Source organism: Podarcis melisellensis (assembly GCF_964234715.1).
Source record: "Podarcis melisellensis genome assembly, chromosome: 6".
Classification (NCBI taxonomy): domain Eukaryota; kingdom Metazoa; phylum Chordata; class Lepidosauria; order Squamata; family Lacertidae; genus Podarcis; species Podarcis melisellensis.
Window position 1 is genome coordinate 33722377 of NC_138538.1, and position 26832 is coordinate 33749208.

General features: G+C 48.7%; 1 protein-coding gene across 1 annotated transcript in view; it reads left to right on the forward strand.

Moving 5' to 3' along the window:
- Positions 1-26832, forward strand: part of DENND2C (DENN domain containing 2C) — a 62495-nt gene that overhangs the window by 22884 nt on the left and 12779 nt on the right. The window contains exons 2-11 of the mRNA XM_081915240.1: positions 10032-10984; positions 12137-12285; positions 13331-13437; positions 14700-14870; positions 17831-17927; positions 18524-18568; positions 20575-20762; positions 23636-23745; positions 25027-25096; positions 25403-25480. Of these exons, the coding sequence (XP_081771366.1) occupies positions 10191-10984; positions 12137-12285; positions 13331-13437; positions 14700-14870; positions 17831-17927; positions 18524-18568; positions 20575-20762; positions 23636-23745; positions 25027-25096; positions 25403-25480 (1809 nt within the window). The 5' untranslated portion in view covers positions 10032-10190. The remainder of the gene's footprint in view (positions 1-10031; positions 10985-12136; positions 12286-13330; positions 13438-14699; positions 14871-17830; positions 17928-18523; positions 18569-20574; positions 20763-23635; positions 23746-25026; positions 25097-25402; positions 25481-26832) is intronic.

The following is a 26832-nucleotide window of genomic DNA, read 5'->3' on the forward strand; positions in this document are numbered from 1 at the left end:
GACAAGTGTGATGGGATGATGAGCTGCTTGTGCGTAAAATGCAAGTCCCTCAGAGTTTGATCAGGTTTTCAAACCTCTGCCTGTGACGGAGCCCCTCCAGCATGGCTGCGTCAATCGCTAGTAGAATCCGAAAGTGGTTGCTTTCGGAATCGTTTCCAACATAAAAGCTCTTTAACGGAAACACGTCTTCTGGACTCTCGGCGTGACAGTTTCCGGCGAGGAGTGGGTGTCCCTATAGGAGGTCCTGAGACCTCCCCACTGTTTTCGCTGGAAGCGTCTCTGAGCCATCCCTCCGACTCACTTTCCCTTGGAGTTCTTGCTCGCCCTCTACTGGTTCCCTCTTCCGCTGCTACTTCTCTCTCAACCTCAATGAGCCTTTGCACCTCCGGTTCTTTGGATGGCAGTTCCCTGACATCCACCTCCCCTCCAGGGCCCCCTTCACCCCCTCCCGTCTCCTCCCCTACGGGCGGTGAGGAGGTAAAACCCCTGAAAGAACCTCCCTCATCTTCCGAAGTCTCGAACACTTCCCTCCACTTGTTGCTGTCCCTGGTCTCTCGGTACTCTTCGTCATCGGAGTCCACTCCCTCTTCCAACTCCGACTCCGCGAACCCTTCCAGTTCCTCTTCCTCGTCGGTGGTGCCGAAATACTCCCTCCTAAACCTTGCTACCGGCTGAGGTTTCCTCGGGAATCTTTGGTGGAACGTTTCTGTTAAAACCTCGTCATTGACTTCCTCTGCAATCACCCAGGTGTTTTCTGACTCCGGTTCCCCTTCCCACGCCACCAAATACTCCACCTGATTTCCCTTCCACCTGGAATCGAGGATTTCCGCTACATGGTTGCGGCGTTCCCTCTCTTCCAAGGCTGGTCCCCTGACGTGCTCCCCTTCACGTCCCCCCCTGTATGGTGACAGTAACGACCTGTGGAACACTGGGTGCAATTTCATGTGGTTGGGTAACCGGAGTTTGAAAGCCACCGGGTTGACCTGCTGAATGACCTCAAAGGGTCCCAATCTTCTGGGCCTCAATTTCTTACAACCCCCTTTGAACGGCAACCCTTGGGTTGACAGCCACACTTGATCCCCCACCCTTATGGTTTCACCTTCCCTTCTGTTCTTGTCTGCCTGCTTCTTATATTGTGCCTTGGCCCTTTCTAAGTTGAGCTGGAGCTGATGATGGATCGCTTCCATCTCTTCTACAAAATGTTCAGCCGCTGGGACGCTCCATCTCTCCCCTCCTTCCCCTGGAAATGCCCTGGGGTGACACCCGTAATTAGCCAAAAAGGGGCTCATCCCTGTGGACACATTCTCCGCATTATTGTAGGCAAATTCTGCCAGCGCCAACTTTTCGACCCAATCGTTCTCTCTGTCATTGACATAACACCTCAGATATTGTTGAAGAATGCCATTTGCTCTTTCCGCCTGCCCGTTGGTTTCAGGGTGCCGGGCAGTTGAAAAATTGACTTCCACGTGCAGCAAGCTCATGAGCTTCCTCCAGAACCTGGAAGTAAATTGTTTGCCGCGGTCTGAGATCACCCTCAAGGGAGCCCCGTGCAACCTAAAGATGTGTTCTACAAACAACTTCGCTGTTTCTTCCGCTGTGACTGCATGTGAGCATGCTACAAAGTGGCACATCTTAGTTAACAGGTCTACTACTACCATGATGGCTGTTTTCCCCTTGGACTTCGGCAGATCCGTCATAAAATCTATTGATACCGCTTCCCAAGGCCGTTCTGGTGTGGGTAATGGTTCTAATAACCCTGCCGGCGCCCTTCTTTCCCCTTTGGCTCGCTGACATTGGTCACACCCTCTTACATACTCCCTTACATCTTCCCTCACCTTGGGCCACCAAAATTCCCTGGTAACCAACCACATGGTCTTGTGTTGCCCAAAATGTCCCGCCGTGGGGCTATCGTGCAACTGCTTGAGTACTCTCCCCCTCAATTCACCTTCGGGTATATACAGTGCCCCTTTGTAATACAATGCCCCATTTCTTTCCTCAAAACCTCCGGGGCTCTCGCCCTCCCCCCTGAGACCTCTGAGCTTATCCTGGGCATATTCATCATTTTCCGTTTCCTCTACCAGTTCTCGTTGCCCCACCAGCGCCGCCCCACACACCCAGCGGTCCTCAGGGATGACATGTCTCTCTTCGATCGCCCCCTCCCCTTCCCAATACTCTGGTTTGCGTGAGAGCGCGTCCGCCCTGACGTTTTCTGGGCCTGGCACATAACAAATTTCAAAGTGGAATTTGGAGAATTCCTGTGCCCATCTCACTTGTCGTTGGTTGAGCACTCGAGCTGTTCTCCAATACTCTAAATTCTTGTGGTCGGTGCACACTTGCACCTTGTGTTGTGCCCCAATTAATAAATGTCTCCACCTCCGGAACGCTTCGTGAATGGCAAGTAGTTCCCTGTCATACACCGTGTAGTTCCTCTCGGATTTATTCAGCTTCCGCGAGAAGAAGGCACACGGTCTCCACTCCGACGTACTCCTCCCCGGTTGAAGAAGTACCGCCCCTACCGCCCGGTCGGATGCATCGGTTTCCACTCTCATGGGTTTTCGTAAATCCACATGCAGAAGTTGTTCTTCCGAGGCGAAAGCCCTTTTCAGTTCTTCAAATGCTCGCTCCGCCTCTGCCGTCCAAACAAATTTCTTCTTGCTGCTGAGGCAGTCGGTGATGGGCGCCGTCAAGTGGGCAAAGTTCTTGATGAACTTCCGATAAAAGTTTCCAAACCCCAAGAATCTTTGCACATCCTTCTTGGTCTTCGGTGTCTTCCATTCCAGTACCGCTTGGACCTTGCCTGGATCCATGGCCAATCCCTTGTCTGACAAGCGGTACCCCAGGAATTCCACCTCCTTGGTATGAAACTGGCACTTCTCCAGTTTCACCCACAGCTGGTTGGCTTGCAGCCTGCCCAACACTTCTCGAACGTCCCTCACATGCTGCTCCTCATCTTCCGAATACACCAACACGTCGTCTAAAAAGGCCACACAATTCTTGTAGAGCAAAGGTCCCAGAACGTGGTTAATAAAAGCTTGAAAGCACGCGGAGCCTCCTTGTAGACCGAAGGGCATAACGAGGTATTCAAAGGCTCCCAAAGGGGTGAACATGGTGGTCTTCCATTCATCCCCCTTCCTTATGCGTATCAGATTGTACGCCCCCCGCAGGTCCAGCTTTGTAAAAATCTTTCCCTTCCTTACCCTGGTCAAAATGTCATCAATTCGGGGCATAGGGAAAGCCAGGGGTTCCGACACTGCATTCAGGGCCCTAAAGTCACACACAAGTCTCGGCTTATCTGTGTTTTTTTTGTCCACAAAAAACACTGGGCTGCCCCCCACCGCTCGGGACTCTCTGATGAAACCTCGCTTCAGGTTTTTGTCAATGAACTCCCTCAGCTCCTGCATCTCCCTGTCTGACATGGCGTACAGCTTGCCCACTGGGAGTTGGGCCCCAGGGAGTAGGTTGATTTGACAGTCAAAGGGTCTATGCGGTGGCAGTTTGTCTGCTTCCCTTTCGCTGAATACGTTGCTCAGATCTGCGTATTGCGAGGGCACCTTCCCTTTGTCCATTACTTCCATCCCGGCTAGGGTGACTCTGGCTCCTCCCGGAACCTTCCCCTCCTTGCAGTGTTCTAGGCAATGCGCTGACCCAAAGGAGACCACCCTCTGATGCCAGCCCACTAGCGGATCGTGTAGCGCCAGCCAGCTCATCCCCAAAATGATGGGAGCTCCTCCCAAGGTGGCCACATTAAATGCTATCCGTTCGGTGTGCCTTGCCACCCTCATTATCATCGGGACAGTCTGTTGGCTAACTTCTCCCCCCAACAGCTCTCTGCCGTCAATCGTAGTCACCTGCAAGGGGTTACTTAAAGGGATGGTCTGTATCTGGTGCTCAGCTGCAAACTCCTTACTCATGAAATTACAGGAGCTGCCTGAATCCAAAAGCGCCTTGATCTTTAGTGGGTGTCCGTTTGGCAGTTCTAGTAACACCTCTATCACTAAAGCAGGTCTGGGAGGTTCCGGCGTGGGCACTTTCACTGCTCTTTGGCCTGGCTGCTGTGCCCCGACGGTGGCAGCCAGGCGTTGGCTTTTACTTGCTTCTTGCTTTCCTCTTCCTTTTCCCCAACAGCTCCTGCCATCCCTTGCCATTCCTTTCTTTGTGGGCAGACTCTGGCAAAGTGCCCTGGCTGTTGGCAGAGATAACATCTCTTGGCGCTCTTTCCCTCCTTCTTCCGCCCTTCACTGGGATTTGAAACTGCGCGCGCCCGCGCAGTTCCAACTTCCATCGGCTCTGCCGGCGGGAAAGGTGGCTCTGGAATGTCTGGAATGCGGAGCTCCCTCCAACGGTCTCCTTTCCCTTCCCGCTTTTCCAAAGCCCTCGCCTCCTGGCGCGCTCCTATGGACAGCGCAGATTTGGTCAGCTGATCCATAGACTCCGCCCTGGGCCCCCGGGAAAGTTCATCTTTGACGGCCGAAGAAAGCCCCTCTTCGAAAAGCATCTGGATGGGTTCCGCCGATAGGTCCCACCCCAATTTATGAATCAGCATAGTAAACTCAGTCCAGTACTCACGGACAGATCGGCTTCCCTGCTGGCAAGCCATTAACTGCCTTCGCACCACCCCCTGCTCAATGTCGCTGGAAAACATCAGGTCCATGGCACGAAAAAACTTCCTCGTGTCCTTTAGGATCTCATTATTCGCTGCCATCAGGGGTCTAACCCAGTCCTTCGCCCCCGATTCGAGATGGCCAATTACAAAAGCCACTCGCGATTCCTCGTCGGGGAAGTCATCAAACTGCAGGTTGAGAGCGTATTGCATCTCTGTTCTAAAGGCATGATAGTTCCTGGGATCCCCCCCGAATTTCTGCACCAATCCTGGCACCTTTCTGGCGAGCGGGGTGGTTTTCTCCTTTCCCTTTTCTGCATCCTGAGCCCTCCTCTCCTCAAGCCTCGCCGTTTGCAGCGCCAGCTGGATCTCCAACGCCCTGTACCTTTCTTCCAGGCTTGGACCCCCTCCAGCTGCTCCTGCTCCTCCAGTTCCGGCTGGGTTGCTCATGATGCCTTCTCCCTGCACAAGCTGGCTTTCGGAGACTTTCGGATTGCTGTGATGGGATGATGAGCTGCTTGTGCGTAAAATGCAAGTCCCTCAGAGTTTGATCAGGTTTTCAAACCTCTGCCTGTGACGGAGCCCCTCCAGCATGGCTGCGTCAATCGCTAGTAGAATCCGAAAGTGGTTGCTTTCGGAATCGTTTCCAACATAAAAGCTCTTTAACGGAAACACGTCTTCTGGACTCTCGGCGTGACAGTTTCCGGCGAGGAGTGGGTGTCCCTATAGGAGGTCCTGAGACCTCCCCACTGTTTTCGCTGGAAGCGTCTCTGAGCCATCCCTCCGACTCACTTTCCCTTGGAGTTCTTGCTCGCCCTCTACTGGTTCCCTCTTCCGCTGCTACTTCTCTCTCAACCTCAATGAGCCTTTGCACCTCCGGTTCTTTGGATGGCAGTTCCCTGACAACAAGGGTGGGGAACGTGTGGCTCTCCAGATATTGTTGGACTCCCAACTGCTTAAGCCAGCATGGCGGATGGTCAAGGATGATGTGAGCGGTAGTCCAACAACACCTGGAAGAGCACAGCCCCCCCCCAGCCTCCTCTGCTTTCAAGTGCTTGAGCTGTTTCATGTACATTAGCTCAGTATTCCTTACAAGAGCATTGTAAAGTAGGCCAGTGTAATTATTCCCATTTTGCAGATGTGGGTGGATGGAGCTGAGACTTGGGCTACATATTATCTTGACAAATACATATTTCCAAGGTCATGTTTTCTGAGGTAATGTGGGGGTAGAGATAGCATTTGCATGGGGTGTTTCGGTAGGAGAGAGTGCTGCTTTCCTGATTAAGTCTTACAGGATTCCCCGCCCCCTCAATCAGGCTTGTTTCTGGTTTTGGACCCTGGGCAACTGCCTCATAGGGACTGATGAATTATTATCAGGTAGTATCTATAGTGGGAGGCCTGACTAACAGCAGGTTCAAATACTTACGGAACCTTCTTTGACTCTACTGAAGATGTCAGCATGGCAGAATCATCTCCATGATAGCAATAGTTGGAAATTGCTGTAGGATGCCTTTGCTGAATTGGTATGCTTGCTTCCATCTTTTAGACGAGGCTGCTCCCCTTCAGAGGAGGACAGTTGGGAAGGGAGACATCAGAATGGGATGGGGTGAGAGAGCAGAACTTACATGTTCAGCAAAACAACAACAACATATGATAAAATTATTTCTCTACTGTAAGCACTTCAAGCTCAAGCAGCATGACCAAATGCTCCCACATGTAAAAACAAAAACCTCTTCTACACAGAAAAAATATATCACCACATTTCCTGATGCCAAACTGCATGCAGTACCCCTTGTTTTAAAAGTGTAGGAGTATTTTTTACATGAGGAAACCATAACACATCGATAGGACACCCCTTCCCCCAGTATGAAATGGTACAGTCTCTGAAAGATCACCTGGTTTTGCTGAGTGTATAGATTAACCAGTCTTCATTTTGTGCCACTTTTCTAGGCACAAGTATGGGCTTTTTTAAGCTCTGTGTCTGAGTGTGTGGTGGTTTTTTGTGTGCAGGCACTTTCCCTGGGGAACCCATGTCTTACTGCTGAATCAGAACAAATCTCAATCTTGTTTTCTGCAGATTGTCTTTTATTATGATTCAGCAGTAAAATGAGGGTTTTCCCAGGGAAAGTGCCAGGACGGGTAGAAAAACCCACTTGGACACGCAACTTTAAAGTGCAGATGTGTGTTTGGAAAGTGTGGCACAAAATGAAGTCTGGATGAGCCCTATGTCTGGCTCTGAATGGAAAGAACAGGATGGAGAGGATTTGTGCCATATTACCGGGGAAGGAAATGGCTGGGCAATGTTTTCAGGCAGACAGGCAACATGATGAACATTTTGGGGTATTTTGCAAGAAGTTGGAGGCTGTTCTCGCTATTTGGGTTCCTTCATTCGTAGTCTCTCTCCCACCGCCACCCCAGCTAGCCAGACCCCCTTGCTTCTCTTGGGCTCCATGACCTCCAGAGATGTCAGCAGCTGTTCCTTGAGGGGGGGGGAGAGAGAATTATCACTCAGTGCCAGCCTGTTACTTTGGGGAGTGGCCACATTGTTGCTGCTGCTAATCAAGGCCACACAAGGGTGTGTGGAAGAGGCCGACTCCCAGATGCTCAGGATGCTTTGAGGCAGGCCTATTTATAGTAATTTTCTGCGTAGGACTGGAAAGGAACCTCCTGAAACCCTGGAAGGAAGGGAGCCCCAGCTGCTTTGCAATACAGTACAGCCTGATGGAGGAGGGGAAGGGCTTTCTTTGCCTGTCAGGGTGGGTCTTGCAAAATGGTGGGCATTTCCATGTGGGTCAAAGCACCGGGCAGCAATGTGGGCAGCAATATGGGTAGGTGTGGGATGCCTGTCGAAAAGTAAAACTAAAATTCAATGCAAGGAGTTCTCCACAGACTGGATAGCTCCCACTGTCTCTAATGCCCTTGTCCCAAACAGGACTAAATTAACCATGGCTCATGCTAAGGAAAATGCTGAGGGTCTTTGCCATTTTAGAACCCCCATCGTCAGCACTCATCTACAGTGGCGTAGCGTGGGGGGTGCGGGGGGGGCGGCCGCACCGGGCGCAACATCTGGGGGTTAGGGTTAGGGGGCGCAAATCCACGGGTTAGGGGGTGCAAATTACTTGCCTTGCCCCGGGTGCTGACAACCCACGCTACGCCACTGCTCATCTATACAAGTTTCTAGAGCTCCCAGTTAAAGAGGGAAGCTTGGAAACGTGATCTGTGACTCCTGAAGTCTCTGAAAGTAGGAACCTTTCTGCACCTGAGGCTTTGCTTAGTTCTCCCGCCACATCTCTCTTGAGTGTTGATAACAACCTGGTACCTCTGTGAGCAGAGAAAGGGCTGCTGGCTTCAAGACCTCAGCTGCTGGTTTATGCCACTTCTGGATGGTGGTTCAGTTGTTGGTTGTTTATTTGCTGGTGTCAGAGAACACTTGCACTGGTCTTGTCCTATGGAGATGGGAAAATATTATAGGTGTTTTGCGGTGTTGTGCAACTGCCCTGGAGAGTGCAACCACAAAGATATATATTAGTACCGGTAAGTACGCTGTAGCAAACCCCAGAACACCTGGTGCTCTTTCTTCAGTTTCTTTACCTTAAGGGCTTAAAAGAGCATCTTGGGCAGCCTTCAGAGGATCTTTACTGGGATCTGAAGCAATACTGGGCCTGGGAGGATTCTTGCACCCACCTGTGCAAATGATGGGAAAACACAGCAATCTCCCTGTCATCACCATGCAGGGTGTGGGGCAGACAGAAGCCTGTGAACCAGCTCTGTTGGGTCCAAGACCCGCCTCTGCCACCTCCGCCTGCAGTGGCGGTGGGTGGTTTGCATCACTGTCTCGCCCTGTTTTCCTGTTTGTGAAATACAGACAGCATCAGCCTCCAGCTGTGCCTTGGGACTCGGGAGGCCTTGTTAATCTTTTCAGTAAGTGTGCCGAGTGTTGCTGAGCAAAAGAAGACTGTGGTTGTGGTGGGATTTCACACTGAGGAAAACCCTGGTCTCCGCTTGGCGTCCAGTCCAAGCAAGCATAAGCACTTGTGCAAACTCTGGGGCTGCAGCTCGTTCTGTTGTAACTTAGTCGCCTTTCCACCATTGGTACTTCAGATCCCCAAAATCTGGTGGTGGCAGAGCTTCCCCAGTGGTGGGGAACCTTCTCCCCCCTTTCTGTTGAGGATCAGTGGTAGACAGAGCTGGAGTGAGCATGGGTGGGGCAGAGCCAAAAAGGAGTGCGTGGGGCCACCCCTTCTCTCTCTTTCTGACACCCCCTTCTCTCTGTGTGTCTCTTTCCTTCTGTCTCCTGCCTTCCCCACCCAGCGGGCTGCCAAGAGAGAAACAGATCACTCTTGCCAGTGGTATGAATTGATCCCTTGCAGAGAATTCCCCCCCCCCATCTCCTTTCAGCTTCCCACTTCTTGCCTACCCTCCCTCTGGGCTCCCCCCTATTCCCCCCCCCCCGAAATTAGACTAAGGGCTGCAGTCCCGTCCCGTCCCCCATGCAATTCCCTGGCTATAGTCTGCCTCCATTGTTGGAGGCAGTGTGCCCTTGAATGCTAGAGAATTACAAGTGGGAAAGTGATGTTGCATTCAGGTGCTGCTTACAGACTTCCCATAGGCATCTGCTCAGCCAATGTGAGAACAGGATACTGCACTAGACAGGCCACTGGTCTTTTCAGCAGGTTCTCTTTATGTTGCCCTCAGTTCTGCAGCCACCCAATAATATGCAGTGAACTATCCAGAAGATTCTTTTTTTCCCCTCTTTGCTCTCTCCCTTTTCACATTCTATTCTCTTTACTTCCTGGATTGAAAGATGAAGGCTTTTGCATAAATACCTTCACAGTAAGAGCACCCGATAGGTCGTAACAGCAAAAGGAACATAGAAACGTTCTGTAAAATGAGAATAATAATGACGTTTCAAAATGCTAAGTGCTGTATTCATTAAAAGGGTTGAATATAGAGTTAGTAGTTACGAAAGGTGGCTGGGTGCAGAGTTTCACCTGGCTGCTTAATTTCTAGATCTGAGGGAAGCTGAAATGGGTGAGGTATTCAAAACCAATCCCTGACACAGCTTGGGAAAGTTAGACTTCCGTTTATTGCTTATGCTGAGGAAGTTATTACCTTATGTGCAGAGGCGCAAATTTGGTTTGGTTATTTAGGTATATGCTTAAGCTTTTAAGGTATACCTAAAAATATAAAATGTGTGAACAAGGCAAACATGTGGATTGTACACTTGTCAGAGAGCTGGGACAAGCTGGAATTCCAGGTCAGGTGTACATTCACTTGGAAATCTGGGTTTCCTGCAATGTACAGAAAGATTCTTGGAGTAATTTAAACAAACCAAGAGTGTCTTGTGACACCTGAAAGATGGTAGATTGTGTCCAAAGCATATGTTTTGCACCCCTTCTGATGGATGTCCTGTTTCTCTCTTTTTCTTCAGGGTGCCATCAGAATATGTTTCCCCTTTCAGCACAGTTGTTGGATTACTTTCCGAACTGGATTTGACTGGAAACCCTCAGCATCTTGACTCTGGAATTACAAATCTCACTTACTGCAACTGGGAGGCAACGTGCTGTGATGTGAACTTACGTTGCCTGCCATGCACCCCACGGGCAGCACAGATCCTGGCTTTTCCCGCACTGCTGTGCAAACCCTGTCTCGTAGCCACTGCCGGAACATAAAACAAAAGATTTCTCAGTGGGAGGGTCGGACTCAAGGGGGTTGCCAGGAGGAAAGACAGAAGCCCCAGGACTTTGGGGTCAAGTATGGTCAAGAGAGCAGGAGACAGACGGTGGGACTTGGGCACAACAGGCATTCAGAAGGACTAGCAAACATTCAGAGCCTTGGCTTAGATTTCCGGGAAAACTCTCGCCTCTGCTGTGTGACTGAGGAGGAAGAGGAGAGGCTCCAAGAGGCTCCAGAGAGCCCCTTGGTTGAGCAGCTCCCCAATGGTGTTATTTCTGAAGGAGAGGATGAGACGGACTGGCAGGGGGAGAGGCTCCCTCCAGGGAACTTCTACACCTCACGGGAGCTGTGGAAACAGATAGAAGCCCTTCCTCCTGACCAAGTCCTCGCTCTGGCTTTGGACCTGAAAAGAAAGCGGGAAAGCTGTGGCTCAACAGAGAAGGAGCTGAACCTGGCTCCGACAAAAAGCTTGGAGAACATCTACTGTGACGTTGAAGGTCAGGAGGGGCGGCCAGCCATCAATCCGGTACCCAAACCACGAAGGACTTTCCGATACCTGTCTGATAAGGACCACACAGATTGCCCTAATGGAGGCTATGCTGAGAGGAAGGCGCCAGAACATCAGTCTAATGGTGGCTGTCCTGCCTCAACCTCCCATGACACTGGGCAGAGAGTGGTCAGCAGAGGAATCCGAAGCAGATCCAAGAGGTGGGTGTCAGGTTGATTTCTCTGGCTCTTCTTATGCAAGTAGGTAAAGGTAAAGGACCCCTGGATGGTTAAAGTCCAGTCAAAGGCGACTATGGGGTTGCAGCGCTCATCTCGCTTTCAGGCTTAGGGAGCTGGCTTTTGTCCACAGACAGCCTTCTGGGTCATGTGGCCAGCATGACTAAACCGCTTCTGGTGCAACGTAACACCGTGATAGAGGCCAGAGCACACAGAAATGCCGTTTACTTTCCCACTAGAGTGGTACCTATTTATCTACTTGCACTGGCATGCTTTTGAACTGCTAGGTTGGCGGAAGCTGAGACAGAGCAACGGGCGCTCACCCTGTCACAGGGATTCAAACCATCAACCTTCCAATTAGCAAGCCCATGAAGCCCAGTGGTTTGGACTGCAGCACCACCTGCTCCGTGGTGGATATTGCTCATTGTAGCAAGTCCTGTTCCTAATCATTGCGGTTTTCCCCATCTTAGGGAACAGCTAAGCATACTCTTCTCTCAGTTCCCCCCATTCATTCTTCCATCATCAGGAAATCAGAAAGGTTGTCCCCCCATCTTTCAATATTTCTATTTGCAATTGTAACAGAAAAAATGGGGGGGGGGTAGATTAAAAAAACAAAAATAAATTTCCAGCTGACTTTTCACTGTAAGAGTATTTCATCATTCTTGTTTTAGTATACATTAATATAATCAGTCTAAATAGTTGTCTAAATGAAATTGACTATTACAACCCCTATGTTCAAATGTAGATGTATGTTGGACTACAATTCCCATCATGCCTGCCCACTGGCCATGCTGGCTGGGGCTGATGGGAGTCCAGCAACTCCTGGGGCAGGAACAGGTTTCCCCATCACTGCCTTAAGGCATGAAAAACAATTTCTGAGAGAAATTATGTTAAAAATGATCTCACCCCTTTCTATTGTCTTTATACGTTCTGAATGGAGAAGAACTGAAGACAGAGCTGCATAATACTACTTTTTCTAAAAGAGCAGTTTTATGCTGAAACTTCTCCAAAAGGAAAACAAACATTTCAGTCAGCTCTAGACAGGGGCAGCAGCCCTTTAACAAAACATAGGAGATGGGCAAGTTATTGCTTGTGAGGCTTGTGTGATGATAAGGCAACTCTATGCTTTGTTTGCAGAAAGTCCTTTGAATTTGAGGACATCCAAGGTTACCGAAACCGGCTAGCAGCCATGGAGTACCAAAAGCTCCATGAAGAATTGAATGGCACCACAAGTGTCCGCCTCTATTGCACGCAATCGGAGGACAACCTCTATGAGGACATTATTGGTATGTTGCAAAGTTCACTTGGAGGAAATGAATTGTACTAGTTTGGAGCTGACCTGTTGAACGTGTTTATAGATGCCTGTTTGTAGAGTGATATCAAATACCACTTCTTCTGCAAAACAGCAGATTGAAGAGAAGCGGGTGTGGGGATTTGCAGAGCATCCTGCTGCTTTGTGCTTTCTTCCTCCCTGTTTCCTTTCTATTAGTTCACAAGTAGCTACCCTATGGGCCCTAATGTCATTTTATGCAGCCCCCAAACCTGCTCAAGCTGCCCCATTCTTCCATCGTATCAGAGTTACTTCAGTCCTGTTCGTTTCCTCCTTAATTTTCCTGTTTTCTTTTTAAGTGTCTCTTCTCCCCCACCCCATTTCTGTGTAGTTTCAGAACAATTTGAAGGGCCACATTTTATTTGATAGAAATAATTGATGTATTCTCAGGAGCCTTTTCCTGGTTGTACAAGCTTTGGGAAAAGGATGTTTTCCTCTCAGCTCTCTAAGAACAAATTGATAGATTTCTGATGTGTATGTGTGGTTTTTTTGTGGGGTTTTTTTTGTGTGTGTGTATAGCACACCAAAGCCAGAGAGTAATCATTTTCAAAACAGTAGCTGCATTGGTCTGTTGTACCAAGAAAATCCTGTGCAGGACCTTTGACATCTTAATGACAGGTGGGTTGTCCCTCCCACCTCCCAAGTTTTTCCTGTGTGGTTGGGCTTCAGCTCCACAGCAGGACTGAACCCGCCCCCCATCAGTGGTGGTGAGCTGAAATCTGCTATCTGCAGCCACTGGCTCTGTGCACGAATTCCCTGCTACTTGCTTGCATAGCAGAACAAGGTAGAATTCACCCCCTGCCCATCAGCTGATGGACAGGTGGCTGTGGTTTTGGAAAATGGTCCTTGTGGGCTGAATTAGAACCCCTGGTGGGCCAGGAGTGGCTTTTGGGCCAGAGGTTCCGCTCCTCTGCTGTAGACATGGTCCCAGTTTGTGCCTTTTGTTGTTGCAAGCATGTTGGCATTCTGCCTCTCTCCTTCACGATACTCCTTTTTCCTAGATCCTGCTAAGGAGAACCTGTATGAAGATATCAAAGTGAAGCCTCTATGGAGGATCCCCTCTACTTGGAAGCTGCCTCCTGCCCGGAGCACCATCAAGCCTCCCAAGGTGAAGGCTCATTTCTCAATGTCTGTTCTCTGCATCCCCACCTAAGGTTGGATTTTGTCCCTGCACCCCACAGGAATTCAGTTGACTAAGATGGAATAAGTTCAGACATGCAGACTCAGTGGCACTGAGCTAAGTGTTTGAACTGCTTCCACTGAAAAGTTTTGTGTGTTTGGGCTAATGGCAAACCTGTGACACTGTGGCTTTACCATTGTTGGCAGTTATCAACTGAAGATTGCACGTCTGTGAATTCACCATTAGAGAGTTAAATGCTGCTTTGCTTTGCTATGCTGTGTTAGCATTAGCTTGATCTCTCCTTGTCCGAAGACAATACTCTGCACTCCCCATGCAGGGAACAAAAGAGGAAGGGGGAAATTTGTGCAAGCATGCTGAAGCGCATTCACGATCTGTGGGTTAAGAGCATACCTCCCCACACATGCACTAGGGTACTCTTTTGTGGAGGGGAGCTTGTGCTGCCTGGGGATTAAGCCATATGCCCAGTATCTACAGCACCACAGGGAGCACTGTAGCAGTGCAGGGGAGGCACTTTGTTGCCTAAACATGTGCACCTGTGCATGCTTCCCTTTTCAGACCTCCTACTCATTGTGCTTTTACCACCTATAAAATAGGGAAGTGCATTTGTTCAAGACTGAAAGCTGACTCTTCCTCTCCATCCCTCCCACTTGTGAAGGAATGAGCCTGAGGCGCATTCACAATGCTAGCCTTTCCCATCCTGTGGCCCTCCAGCCCTGAGGTGTTGGTCTTGCTGGCTGGGGCTGATTGGAGTTCCAACAACTTTTGAGGAGCCAAGAAAAGGTGTTGGCAGGCACTTAAAGCCTGTGTCCTTGGTTCCCATTATAACTGACTTGAAATGACACCCAGTGACAAAGCAGGGAGATTGTGTTAGCTGCTATTTTGCCCCCAAATGATTTTAGGGGAAGAGGACAGTCACTAAGCTAAACAACTGCTAAATGCACAGGTGTGTAAATTGGGAGAATTGGGCAGGTGGTGGGAGAGGAGGCAGGCCTAATTAGATTTCCCCCAAGGGGACTTTTCAGCCTGTGCTCTTCTCCAAACCAGGGATTGTTCCCATGCCTGTTAGACACTTCTACTTCATTGTCACTACCATAAAATGCAGGCAGCCTGTTTGCAGAATTCTTGTTCATCATTGGTGTCTGCCCACATTCAGCTTAGTGGGAATCACTTTCCTAGTGAAACCTTTTCACTCTCAATCATGTTTTTATTTTATTTTTGGTTTTGTGCAGCTACCCCCGAAGCCACACTTCCTTCACCGCAAAACCTTGGAGCTAAAGACCACAAGGATCTGCCTGCGTGGGAGGCTGCCAAAGGACACAACTCTACCTGTTACGCTGACCGAGTGGAAGTTCTTCAAAGCAGGCGAGGCTGGAAGCAGGAAGAGGAAGAATCTACCTCGGGTGAGGAAGCACGATTCAAAACTTTGAGGGGTCCCCCCCCCCGCAGGGGGAAAGCAGCAAGAGGAACTAGAGTCTTTTCTTTCTTTCCCTGCTCATGCACTACACCACTCAGCTTTGGGAATGGTCCTGAGCACGAGGAGATCTTCACCCTTCCTCTGCAGCAATGCTGAGCAGTGATTTGAACCTAGTTCAAACCTAGGTGCAAGATTCAGCTAGCTAGTCCTCCTTGTGGAAGCCCGTGCCTGAATTAATTTCACTCCTTTGTTTATTTGGATGCTGCTGTCCTGCTGTGCATAGACAGCTATTCAGGCTGATTAGCAAGTGGGCACAGGCAGTATGTGGCAACGTGCAGTTAATACGCAGCTAACCCACATTCACTTTGGAAGTTTAATTCTGATTTTAAACAAGTGATCAGTGCTGCTTGTAAAGGCTCAATATGACCCTGAGTTCATTTTATTCTGCCTAGACTCGTGTAGCTTATTCCTCTGGAGTGGCTTACTCCGGATTTAACATTTTAACCTCCAAAGTGTTTTGTGGCTTAAAGCTGCTGAGCAGTTTATTAGGAATGAGACAGTTCCATAAAACTTGAATATCATTTTCCTGATGTGTTTCCTGCCGCTCCCTCCCGTGGGTGAGTGAGTAACAGAGATGCATGACTGGTGTAGTCGGCAAACTAAGATTCGCTTCTGATGCTGCCTACGCACTGGAGAAATTGGACTCCTGTCCAGCTAGGGGTCTTTTTATATCACCACGCATACATCTGTATTTTAAAAAAATCAGTGCACAACACACACCAGTTCTCTTGATAACCCTACAGTAAGAAAGCATTGCAAAAAAAGATGTGTTTCAGATATTGTTGTCTAGCTAGGGACCTGAGCAATAGAAGCTCCCAATTCTGGCATCTACTTTAGGCTAAAGGACTGAGCCAGCCCACGCAGCCTAGTAGAAATCTCTTTCTTCTGTGGCAGAGGGAATTGGGGGTAGGAGGAGGGAAGGCTAGCATATTCCCCAGGCCAGACTTGTTGCCTTTTCCAAGTGTTACACATCAGCATTTCTTGGAGTGTGCAAAGATGATTATAAACGTTGTGCCAAGAGGAATGATGAAATGTCCCACATGAGTGCCCTTTGTCAGACAAAGACCCCTAAACAGCCTCCAAATGTAAAAGAGTAATTTACTGACAGGGAAAATGCATGTTGTTCTCTCACTCTGAACTCACAAGATTGCTGGAGTGATGCCCAAACACACTGTGGCAAAGAATCTTGGTCAACCCCACCAGAGAAGCATGTGCTACGTTCCAGCATCCTGACGCCATATCTGCAGCTCTCAACCACTTTTCCTGGGTTCTTGAAGTTGCTGACAAATGTGACTGCCAGAGTTTGTGGCAGCTGGCTTAGAAAGTGTGGCGTGGGGAAACACATTTCCAAATCACAGTGTTTCCGTGGCAAAAAGCTGTGGAAAGTCTCAGCTACTTGGCATGCACACACCCACCCCCTTCTCCCCTTTGGCATTTTGCATGTTTCGTCTCAACAAACACCAGTGTAACCGGGCTACCATTTCAAAGTGTGAAGTAGCTCTCAGATTAAGATCAAGGCTGGGAAAACTCTGCAGGAGCGGAAGAGAGGCAGGAGGAAATGGATGGAGGAAGTGCAGTGCTTCCTGCAAAAGGGCAGCCGTGCCCTCGGGTTGTGCTGCACGCCATTGTGCACCGCCCTGGCCCAGGAGCAGCCGAGCAGATTGCTGCTGCGGTTCCTTCTTCCTCTGCCCGCCTGACCCTGCTTGGGTTGCCGAGGTCAGGGAAAGGGTTGGGACTGTGAGCGGATTTACCTGGCGCTTGCCTCTTGCACTTGTGCATTGCTGGTGGTGATGGGAACGACTGGTCCCCACCCTGTGGCCTGTGCTTGGAATGTCGAATGCATTCTTAAAGCCGGGCAAGAGGGAACTTGGCCTGCGTGCCGCGCCTTTCAGGCAGCAAAGCAGTTCTGCAGGAGATGAGAGCGCCAGCAGGTTATGACTTGACATGCTGAGCCAAAGAGCTTTCTGTCTGCCTGTGGCTTGAGACGCCTGATACTACACATGGAACTGGATGGGCTTGGCTGCTGCTGCCACCACCACTCATCTCTTAGTGCATGTTTTTTTTTAGAACAACATAAAGTAGGTAACTCAAAAAAGGGGCACCCAGTAGCTAAGTGCCTGCCTGCCTCCAGATATGGAACTATGTTCCCCTCTCTTTTATTTGAAGGGTCAGTCCTTCCCTTCATTTCCAAGACCAAACTGTTCCTCAGTCCTGGCAAGGGAGGTCCCTTGGTGCCATTTCCTTGAGAATCTGTGGCCCTCCAGACATTGTTGGATCACGGCCAGCAGTATTGCATGAGGGGGCCAGAGCATCAGTGCTTCCCTCTCAGCAGTAGCACATGAGCAATCAGGTTCTAGAATGCTGAACATAGTTGTAATGGAGCATGAATATAGATTTTCATGTTTCTGATCCTTGAAATAGGAACACCTTTGGAAAGCCAACCCAACCCAACCCAACCTATGTTATGAATCTTGGGTCTGTGCGCATGGAGTTGAATGTGCCTTTGCTCAAGACTGTAGATCTAACAAACACTTCATGCTACAGAGTACTGTGGGAAGTTCTCTAGTTGCCCACAGGTTTCACTTCTCCCTGTGACCTGGTCCCAAGATCAGGCCCATGTCAGGACTCCTAATGGCATGTATAGCCAGTGCCCATATACATCCCTTGTTATCCTTTTCAATTACACGTTTGTATGTTTCTTCTGGATGCCAGATGATTCAGTTTGCCTTCTAGATGGATCAGATCATCCTTGACATGGGTTTGGTAGCTGCCCACCTCAAAATTTTCCAACATGGCTCTGTGAATGGCCAGCTTTTACAGTCCTTGTCTGGATATTTGGGAGACATGTGGCCCCTCTTGATTTCCACTTTGTTTTTTGGGTTTCAGCTTGTGTTGAAGATTCAGGAAATCTTTGACTCCAAACGAGGGAAGAAGAGGGTGAAGTTGGTGGCCCAGACAGGAAAAGAAGTTTCTCCAGCCAGAGGTATAGATTTCGAGTTATGTAAAGTTCTACTAGTCATATATCCAAACATTGGTGGGGATAAGCATGTAATTGCTAACTCTTGAGTATTGATTATGTTTAATATGTGCTTACTCCTTTTTTTTATCCTGCCCTTCCTCTAATGACCTTAGGATAATGTAGAAGGTTCTGTACTAAAATTGCAGAAGAATAAAGTAGTCCCTGGTTTTTCAAAAACTGTGCTACTACGTTTTTCTATGCGACTTTTCTTCCTGGCATGTGCTGAACTGCCTAGTAAAGAGCCATGTGTTCTTTGTGTGACCTGCATTTTGCAAATCAGCATTGTCAAGTTGCCTAGCAGTGCTAAACAATTTATGGTGATGCTTCCTTACATTGCACAACATGGAAGATGCCTCCTCGAAACCATATGATGAGTTTTATTTGCTTTGTTTAACACTTAGAGTGTGTGTGGCAGCAGATGCTTTTGCCAGATGTTGCACCTGTGCCCAGCTTTTGGTGCCCTTAGGCCCAGGATGGGTCACCAGCGCGTCAATTGCCTTCCAGCATTTCCTATTCTCACCCAGCTGGCAAATTCTGATGGAAATTCTCTATTGTTTCAGGTGAAACCAATGGGTATGACAGTGAACCGGAGAATCTGCCAAAAAGTGAGTGAGTCACAAGGGCTGAGCCAGCTCATGGGGCATAATTATAGCTGCTGGATCACCTGCTGGTATATTTACTAGAAATGGCCAGGCTGCATATAGCTTCTGTGAACCATTTGAGTATTTGGAATACTGACCATTTGTTTGTGGCAAAATGGGCTCACTATGAATGCTTAGAGCAGGGATGGGAAGCTGTGGCCTTCTGGATGTTGTTGGTCTCCAACTCATGTTACCTCCAGCCAGGTTGGCCATCAGGGATGGTGGCAGCTGTAGACCATTAACAACTGGAGGGCCACCCGTTCCCCATTCCTGGCTGCTTGTGGAGCTCAGGGAATTTCTTCTAGCACCTGGGAGAGCATAGCTTGCTTGGGAGCTATGTCTACTAAAACTTTGGCATGAGGACTTCATGCCTAGGATCCCAGTGAAGAGAATAAAGGATTGGGGTGACTGACAGGAAAAAAAAATATCTGGAGGAAGTGGGCATGTTTAGAGCTTTCAAACTGTGTCCTCATGAACTCTGGAGTTCCAGTTGCTTGATGGGAAAATCAGCAACTATGGAAGGCTTTCTTGAAAGACAGCCTGTCTGTCATTATTACTATTTTCTTGCAAAGGGTAGCCTCTCCCTAGTGACTGTTTGACATGTTCTAGGGCACATTTGATTTTTACAGGGCAACAGGAAAGCCCAACAAGCTTAGCTGTTGCTCCGCATAAACCTTGAAAGTGGACCAGAATCCTCTGAGAAACCTGGTAATCCCATGGCAGGCATGAATGGGTGTTGCTGCACATGAGCCAGTGTGGAATGAGTTCACTCAAAGGAGGGAGGTTTCCCCTCAAAAAACCCAACTCTCTTAGGGAATAGATTCCATCCAAAGCAGTTGTGTCCTTTTCCAAAGGTGAAGAGAAGACATCCGAAAAGGAAAAGGTTAGAGTTAGGGCATCTAGATGCTGCAGAGGCTGCTTCTCTCCAGTTCCATGGTGCTACGAAGTAGTCACTGAACTTCTTGTGGTAAAATATATTAAGAGGCTGGTCACACGCCCCTCCCAAAGGCATCTCCAGTGTCGCCTCTTTAGCCCATTCATTTCTGTACTCTGTATGGTCCTGCAAGATTGTGAAACGCCCTTTGCTGGGAAAAAAGGAGTGAGATTATACATAATGAGTTTGGCCCTTTATCCCAGGCTTGCATATAAGCACTGGAGGAAGAACAACTAGAGCAACAGGCTCCAAACTGGATCTGTGTCATGACTCATCTGCTCTAGCTGGCACCGGTGGCTCTGGACACACCAGCATTTCCTGCTCTCCATGCCTGCAAAGCTTTGCCTGTAGCCCAGCACGGACACACTTCAGTAGTGCCCACCAATGTCAAGTCATGTCTACATCCATCCTGCAAACTGTCTTGTGCAGGCACTCAGATCAGCACCCTCTCTTAGGTGCTAGAGTTGGGAAGGGAAGACATTACAGTCAGGTTTGGAATAAAGGAAGTGCGACTTTTTACATGCAGGCCGCATGAAGCCTAAGTCACTGCAGTTTTGAATACTGCTCCAATCCCATTCAGAATGAGATGCTTTGTGATAGCTTACTGTGGTGTTCTGTCCCTGTAGCATTCAGATGTTAGTATGGTTTGCCTCAGATTGGGCAGCGTAGCTAATTTGCTACCAAGCTGTCTCTTGCTTACTGCTCCTCCCAACCTTTACTGGTATGCGGGAGAACAGAGCTTGCCTTGTTCCTAAGTTTATCATTGACCATCTGCATGACCTTGAGTAAATTCCCTAATCCAGGCCAGGTCAATGTATTGCCCTCCAAATGTGTGTCCAACTACAGCTCCCATAATCCTTGAGCTTTGGCCATGCTGGGTGGGACTGATGGGAGATGGAGTTCGGCAAGAAGTGGATGGCACCATGTTGGTAATCTGCCCCTAACCCTTCAACCTTCTTCCTCTCTGTTGCTGCCTCCCCTTCCTTCACTCAGGATAAAAGGCTTTAGCAGTTAAGATTTCATTTGTCTATCTTAGGTCGCCATAAGCGCCTGCTGCAGGTACAGGCTCAGTCCAAGAGAAATCCACACTACCAGACTCTGGAGCGGGACCTCATCGAGTTCCAGGAGCAGCAGCTCTTTGAGCTCTTTGTGGTGGTGTCACTACAGAAGAAGCCATCAGATGCAACATACACCCCACAGATTATACAGCAGTTTCCTAGCAAGGTGAGTGGCATAGCAATGCGGACATCTGTCTCCATTGTCCAAAGCTTAATGTTATTGTGAATATGCACTGTGAGCCCCGTTGCTCTTGTCATAGCAGTATAATACACACTGAGATGAATAGAAGCACCAATACACTAGCCTGTGAGTCCTTAGTTGACGTTTTTGTATCTCTTAAAATAATTCCACTGTGTAGTCTCAGTGACTTGTAAGGGAATGAGACTTATCAAAGGCCCATAGTGCAGTGGGTGACTGAGACTGATTTTGTGGCAGTCATCGGGATTTGTCCTAGGGCCCCTCAGGAAGTGGAGCATCCTTGGAGCCTAATTGCATTTCATATGCAAAATATGTGCAAAAGGAGTCCAACAGCTGCTTTTCTTTTAAAAATGCAGCTTCAGGAGGGAGATGCAAACCATTTCCCTATAAACCTCTATAAATCTCTAGTCTATCTATCTGTAAGTGATGTTTTAACCCCACTGTAATGGTTCTAGGGGTTGCTCGTGCGTAAATCGACGCCACACCTGGCTGGGTTACCTGCGTGAACCCTTTCTGTCCGGACAGCCACTCACCCGTGGCTGTCTCAATCGTTGGCAGAATCCGTCAGTGGGCGTTTAATAATAATAATAATAATAATAATAATAATAAATTTTATTTATATCCCGCCCTCCCCAGCCGGAGCTGGGCTCAGGGCGGCTAACAATCAAATAATCCGACATTCTAAAAACATTCATTATAAAAATTAAGTAAATCAAATTAAAATCAAATTAATGGCAACCATCAAGCAAATTCTGTGTAGATTGCCGATTGCCAGAGGAGGGGGGTCAGGCTGCGCCCTGACCAAAGGCCTGGTGGAACAGCTCTGTCTTGCAGGCCCTGCGGAAAGATGTCAGGTCCCGCAGGGCCCTAGTCTCTTGTGACAGAGCGTTCCACCAGATTGGAGCCGCGGCCGAGAAGGCCCTGGCTCTGGTTGAGGCCAGCCTAACCTCTCTGGGGCCTGGGATCTTTAGGATGTTTTTATTTGTAGACCGTAAATTTCTCTGTGGGACATACCAGGAGAGGCGGTCCCGTAGGTACGAGGGTCCTAGGCCGTATAGGGCTTTCTTGAACTTCTTCCAGCAAAGAAGCTCTTTGACGCCTAGTCTCCTCCTACTCTCCCTACGCGGAAGTCTTCTGCGCAGGGAGGGTGTGGGCAGCGGACGACCCGTGCTCTCCCTGCTGGTCTCCGGCGAGGAGTCATGGAGCCACCTCACCGATTCCCCCATCTGCCCCCCTTCTCCACTGGTGCTACGCTGAATTCCTTCCCCAGAAGATGGGCTGCTTCTCTCCCTCCCGGGACGCTCTCCTGAACCCCTCTGGAGCCCTCCCTCTCCCTCTGGCTCTGATGGCAGTTCCCTGACACCCACCTTTCAGTTTTATTTCTAAAACACTCAAAGATGGCCTACATCACCTGAAATAAATTGGACCTCCAAAATACATATTTTTAAAATGTGGTTTAAAATGCATGCTTGCTTCCTCAAAAGTACATCTGGAATCTGACAGAGGTATTGCGATGCAAGCAGCTTGGATGGAGAATTGACTTGGGGACAGAGAAAGGGTTAAATTCTCCCTCTCTGGTTCCCATCCCCCCTCCCAGTCCAAAACTCCTGCCTAAGAAAAGCAACCATTGGGCTTTACATGTTACATGCATTGGGGAGCAGCATGTATTTCCGTGAAACATTGCCTGCTGGACTGTGGTCTAGAGGAAATGCCCAAGTGCTGACCTAGCTGGCTGTGCCCAAGCCCCTGTGCAAACTCTGGGCTTGAAGATTGCTCAGCTCTTTGCCAGAGAGCCAGAAAAGAAGCTCAGCTTTGTTTGGGCAAAACATGCACCAGTTTCCAGTGCTGAGCTGCTGGGGGCAGCCCGCAGACAGAGAGAGGAGGTGCAACTGAGTTTTAATGGTAATCCCAGAGCAGCGCTGACTTCATCTGGTTGCTGTTGATAACAAAAACAGGGAGGGGGATGTGTTGGCCTACATTGCTCAGGAGGCACAGTGAGCAACATCCCACCGCCTCCCATGACCTCTGTGTGTGTGTGTTTTCTCTTTGTGCCACTGCTGACAAAGTGGATGGCGCGCTGCCAGTCTGCGAGCCTTCCCTCTGCCTGGGAGATATTTGGTAGGATGTTAACAAGATTTGCACGGGAGGGTCTTTGAGGCTGGGATCCAGCAGGAAACATTGCCCTAGTAATTACGAGGCAATGATTATAACATGAGCACAGTGATTACAGGCTATCGCCAGCTCCGAAAATAGTGCTGTTTCCAAACAATGTGCCAGTCACTCCCTTGCATGGGAGTCTGCAGCGAAGCAAAGCTCCTGGAAAGCCTTTACTAGTCTCAACAGTAAAGCAAGCTAGACTGGAGTGGGCAGGGGTGTGTGTGTTTTTTACAACAAAGGCCATGCTGTAAATTAATCAGGAAATAGCAAGGCATGTATATATTCATATGCCTATTTTTTATTATTATTATACACTCTGTTTTCTGATATTTTTATTGAGCACTGGTTTGGAAACATTTGTTGGAAATTGGTTAATGAATTCAGTAACCTGCATACTCTTACTGCAGAATTGATCTGATCATACCTGGAAACTGCTCCACTGCCTTTGAAAAATTGTAACTTATTTTTACTTTATTTTTATTTGGGGGAAAAGCGGGGTACCTTTTTCAAGGTATTCAAGTCAAAAGCAGCTCTTGGAGGAGAGGAGAGGATGGAAAATTGATGTGGGAGGGGGCTGGTGTTTGGTGTACTTGGAGGATGGTCCCCCCCATGTCTGCACCCAGAGAGGAAACTCTTTGCTTGCCTGGCTGTGTTCATTGATGTGGCGTGTGTTCCCTCTGCAGCCTGACCACCCCTTTCGGCAGTCTAAGGACACTGAAGAGAGGCTAAAGGTCATCCCCAAATTCTGTTTTCCTGACCCCAAAGACTGGTGCCCGACATCAGAGTCAAAGAGGTGAGAGACTGTAAAATGGATTGTTTTTATTTAGCGAGGATCTAGGCTAAGAACTGGATTACTTGGGAGCAGCGGTGGGGAACTGGACCTAGCTAGTGGGCCTGGGTCTGACCTCCTCTAACCCTTGTGTGGCATTTTGACAGATCGGTGTGGCTACCAAACTGTCAATTACCCAATGTCACCATGACATCAGGCATAGCATTTTGATTGACAGCGTGGCCAAAGCACAGCAGGCCTATTGTTGATGCCTTCACACCCCACTTCCTTTGCCCAGGAGATTTGAAATCAGTTTGCAAAGGCACAGGGGTTTAGAGGCGTCTATGATCAGTAGGTCAGCAGCACCTTACAATCCATCCTTTCGGCAGGAAACCGCCCCACACCCGATGTCACTTCTTCTTGAACTTCCAGTGCTTAATGAAGCCTTTTTTCTTCATTTCCAGCAGGCTTCTAAACTGAATTCTGATATTACAAATTTAACACATTCTTAGTCTTATTGCATTGGGTCTCCTGTACACCGACCACTTGGAGATGACTGATTAAGTGGTATACAAATTGTTCAAGTACAGAAACAAATTATGACAACAGGTGTTGGGCATGACTTATGGGAAATGGTCTTGCAGGCCCGAAGTCCCTTGCTGCTGCTTGGGAGGTTTTCCATCTCTTAGGGTATCTCTTGTTGAGAGCTGAATAGTGACCCTGGGAGTAGAAGTGATTAGCATTGAGGGGTGGGGTTGGTTGCCCTTGGTAAGGGCAACATGTCTCCCCTTTCACGTGGTTTTGCAGCTCTCAGACTGAGATGCGTTAGGAAGTGTGTCCTTTTGGCTAGTTGAAGAAATTAATTTTATTTTTATTTTTTAAAAACACCTTTCCTTGAAAAGAGTGTTTAAAAGCACAAACAAAACTACAACCCTGTAGCGATCTTTACATTTGCTTGTTACTTACCCCACCCTTACCCCAATTCACTGCAGTGTCGCAGTGACCTAGATATTGCTGACCATGAACTGCTTACCTACCCAATGGGACCCTTGCAAACAAGGGTGGGGTAAGGAGGTAATCTCTTGGCGGCTAGTTCTGGTCATTTCTGGGTGGGTGGAGATCTTGGAAGGCAGCACACTGATGAAATATCTGCTGTAAACAGATTTAGGAACTGGACAAGCGCTGTGTCATTTGTGCCCAGCAGTGAAATTCACATTGTGAAGATGGGGCCCTCTGCAGGGTAGGCTAACTCCTGCTGTGCTCGCTCAGTCAACATTGCAATCTACTTTTTTCTCTCTTTCCCAGTGAAACGTTTTCCTTTGTACTGACTGGTGAGGATGGCAGCCGCTGGTTCGGATATTGCAAGAAGCTCCTGGTAAGTAGCTCCCTGTCTTGGATGCTAGCATGAAAGCTCTGCAGCTGCAGGTGAAGGATGAGTGCATGTTCACAGTCCTGTGGACAGATTGGCTTCGAGTGCCACTGCAGTGGCTAGCAGCCTAGATGCCTGAGCAGCTTAAGCCTGGCATATTGAAGGAAAAGGAGGGTGGAGGGAAGATGCACTATTTAGAAGCTGAAACCAGGGGTGCTCAGGTGACAGTAGGGTGAGAGATCCTTAGCAGTCTGGCCTTCTTGCACGTTCCACTGCTTTGCACCTAAAGGTCTGCTCTTGTCACCTTTTTAGCCAGAAGGGAAAGGCAAACGACTGCCTGAGGTATACTGCATGGTGAGTCGCCTCGGCTGCTTCAACCTTTTCTCTAAGGTGAGTGGGTTGCCCTGGACCTCATAGAGAAAGTGGTAAAATGCCTTTCTAGGGTTGCTGTTGGTTGTTGGGATGGCATATATTATCACAGCACTTCCGACCAGCGTGGGGAGCCTGTGGCTCTACAGCAGTTGGTTGCACTCCATCTGCTCCAGCCAGCAGGGCCAGGCCAGGGATGATGGGAGCTGTAGTCCAGCAGCATCTGCAGGGCTACAGGCTCCCCAGACCTGTAGTAAAGGAAATAAGGGGAAGGGTTGGATCTTCATGCACCTTTAGTGGGGTGGAAGCAAAATCAGCACCAGTAAAGGTTAATCCAAAGCCAACTCTGCTTTCCCCAGCCCCCAGAGTTGTGGCAGGAAAGGATGTGGTCTCTTGATTTAAAGAAGTTCTTAAGAAACAAGCTTTCAGTTCCCTTCTTACTGGAAGAGCAGGGTAGTGCTTTGAGGAAGACTGCAGAGAAAACTGCCTTGCTGGCTGCAGACTGGCAAAATGACAATAATTCATTCAACGTGGTTTGTAATGTATTCTGAAGAGACTTCATCACATAACAGCTGTCCACTCCCTAGAATGCTTGTTGCTTGTCATTCATTTCATTTTCAAATATTAAATTTGTATACTGCCCTTCATCTGAAGATCACAACATAAAAGTACAACATGAGAACACAAAATACATAACAAAACAAAACAAATTTTAAAGGACACATTTTAAAGGACATAGAATGTTATGGGCCTGGTTATAGGGAAACATTTTTGCCTGGTGCCTAAAGATACATAATGAAGGTGCCAGGCAAACCCCCCAGGAAAGAGCATTCCACAAATGGGGAGCCACTGCAGAAAAGGCCTGTTCTTGTGCTGCCACCCTCTGGACCTCTTGTGGAGGAAGCGCACAAAGAAGGGTCTCAGATGGTGATCTCAGGGTCTGGGTCAGTTTATAAGGGGACAGGCGGTCCTCGAGGCACTGCAGCCCTGAGCCATTTAAGACTTTGTAGGTCAAAACCAGAACTCTGATTCACATCCTCCTTCATTATACGTAGTAGCTGTGGCATTGCCAAACTGATCTGTGAGATTTGCACAAGGCATCCTGATTGTTTGCCAGCAGCTCCTTTTGGACTTCCCATAGGCAACTAACCATAATGGCTATGTTGTGCCTCCAGTGTCAGAGGCAGTATATCTCTGAATGCCAGTTCCTGGGAATCAAAGGTGGGGAAAGTGCTGTTGTGCTCATGTTTCGTTTTTGGGCTTCTCACAGGCATCTGGTTGACCCCCGTGAGAGAAAGATGGGCCTTTGGTCTCATCCAGCAAGGCAGTTCTTAGGTTTGTCTTCGAAAAACTGTTAACTGCTCTCTGCAATA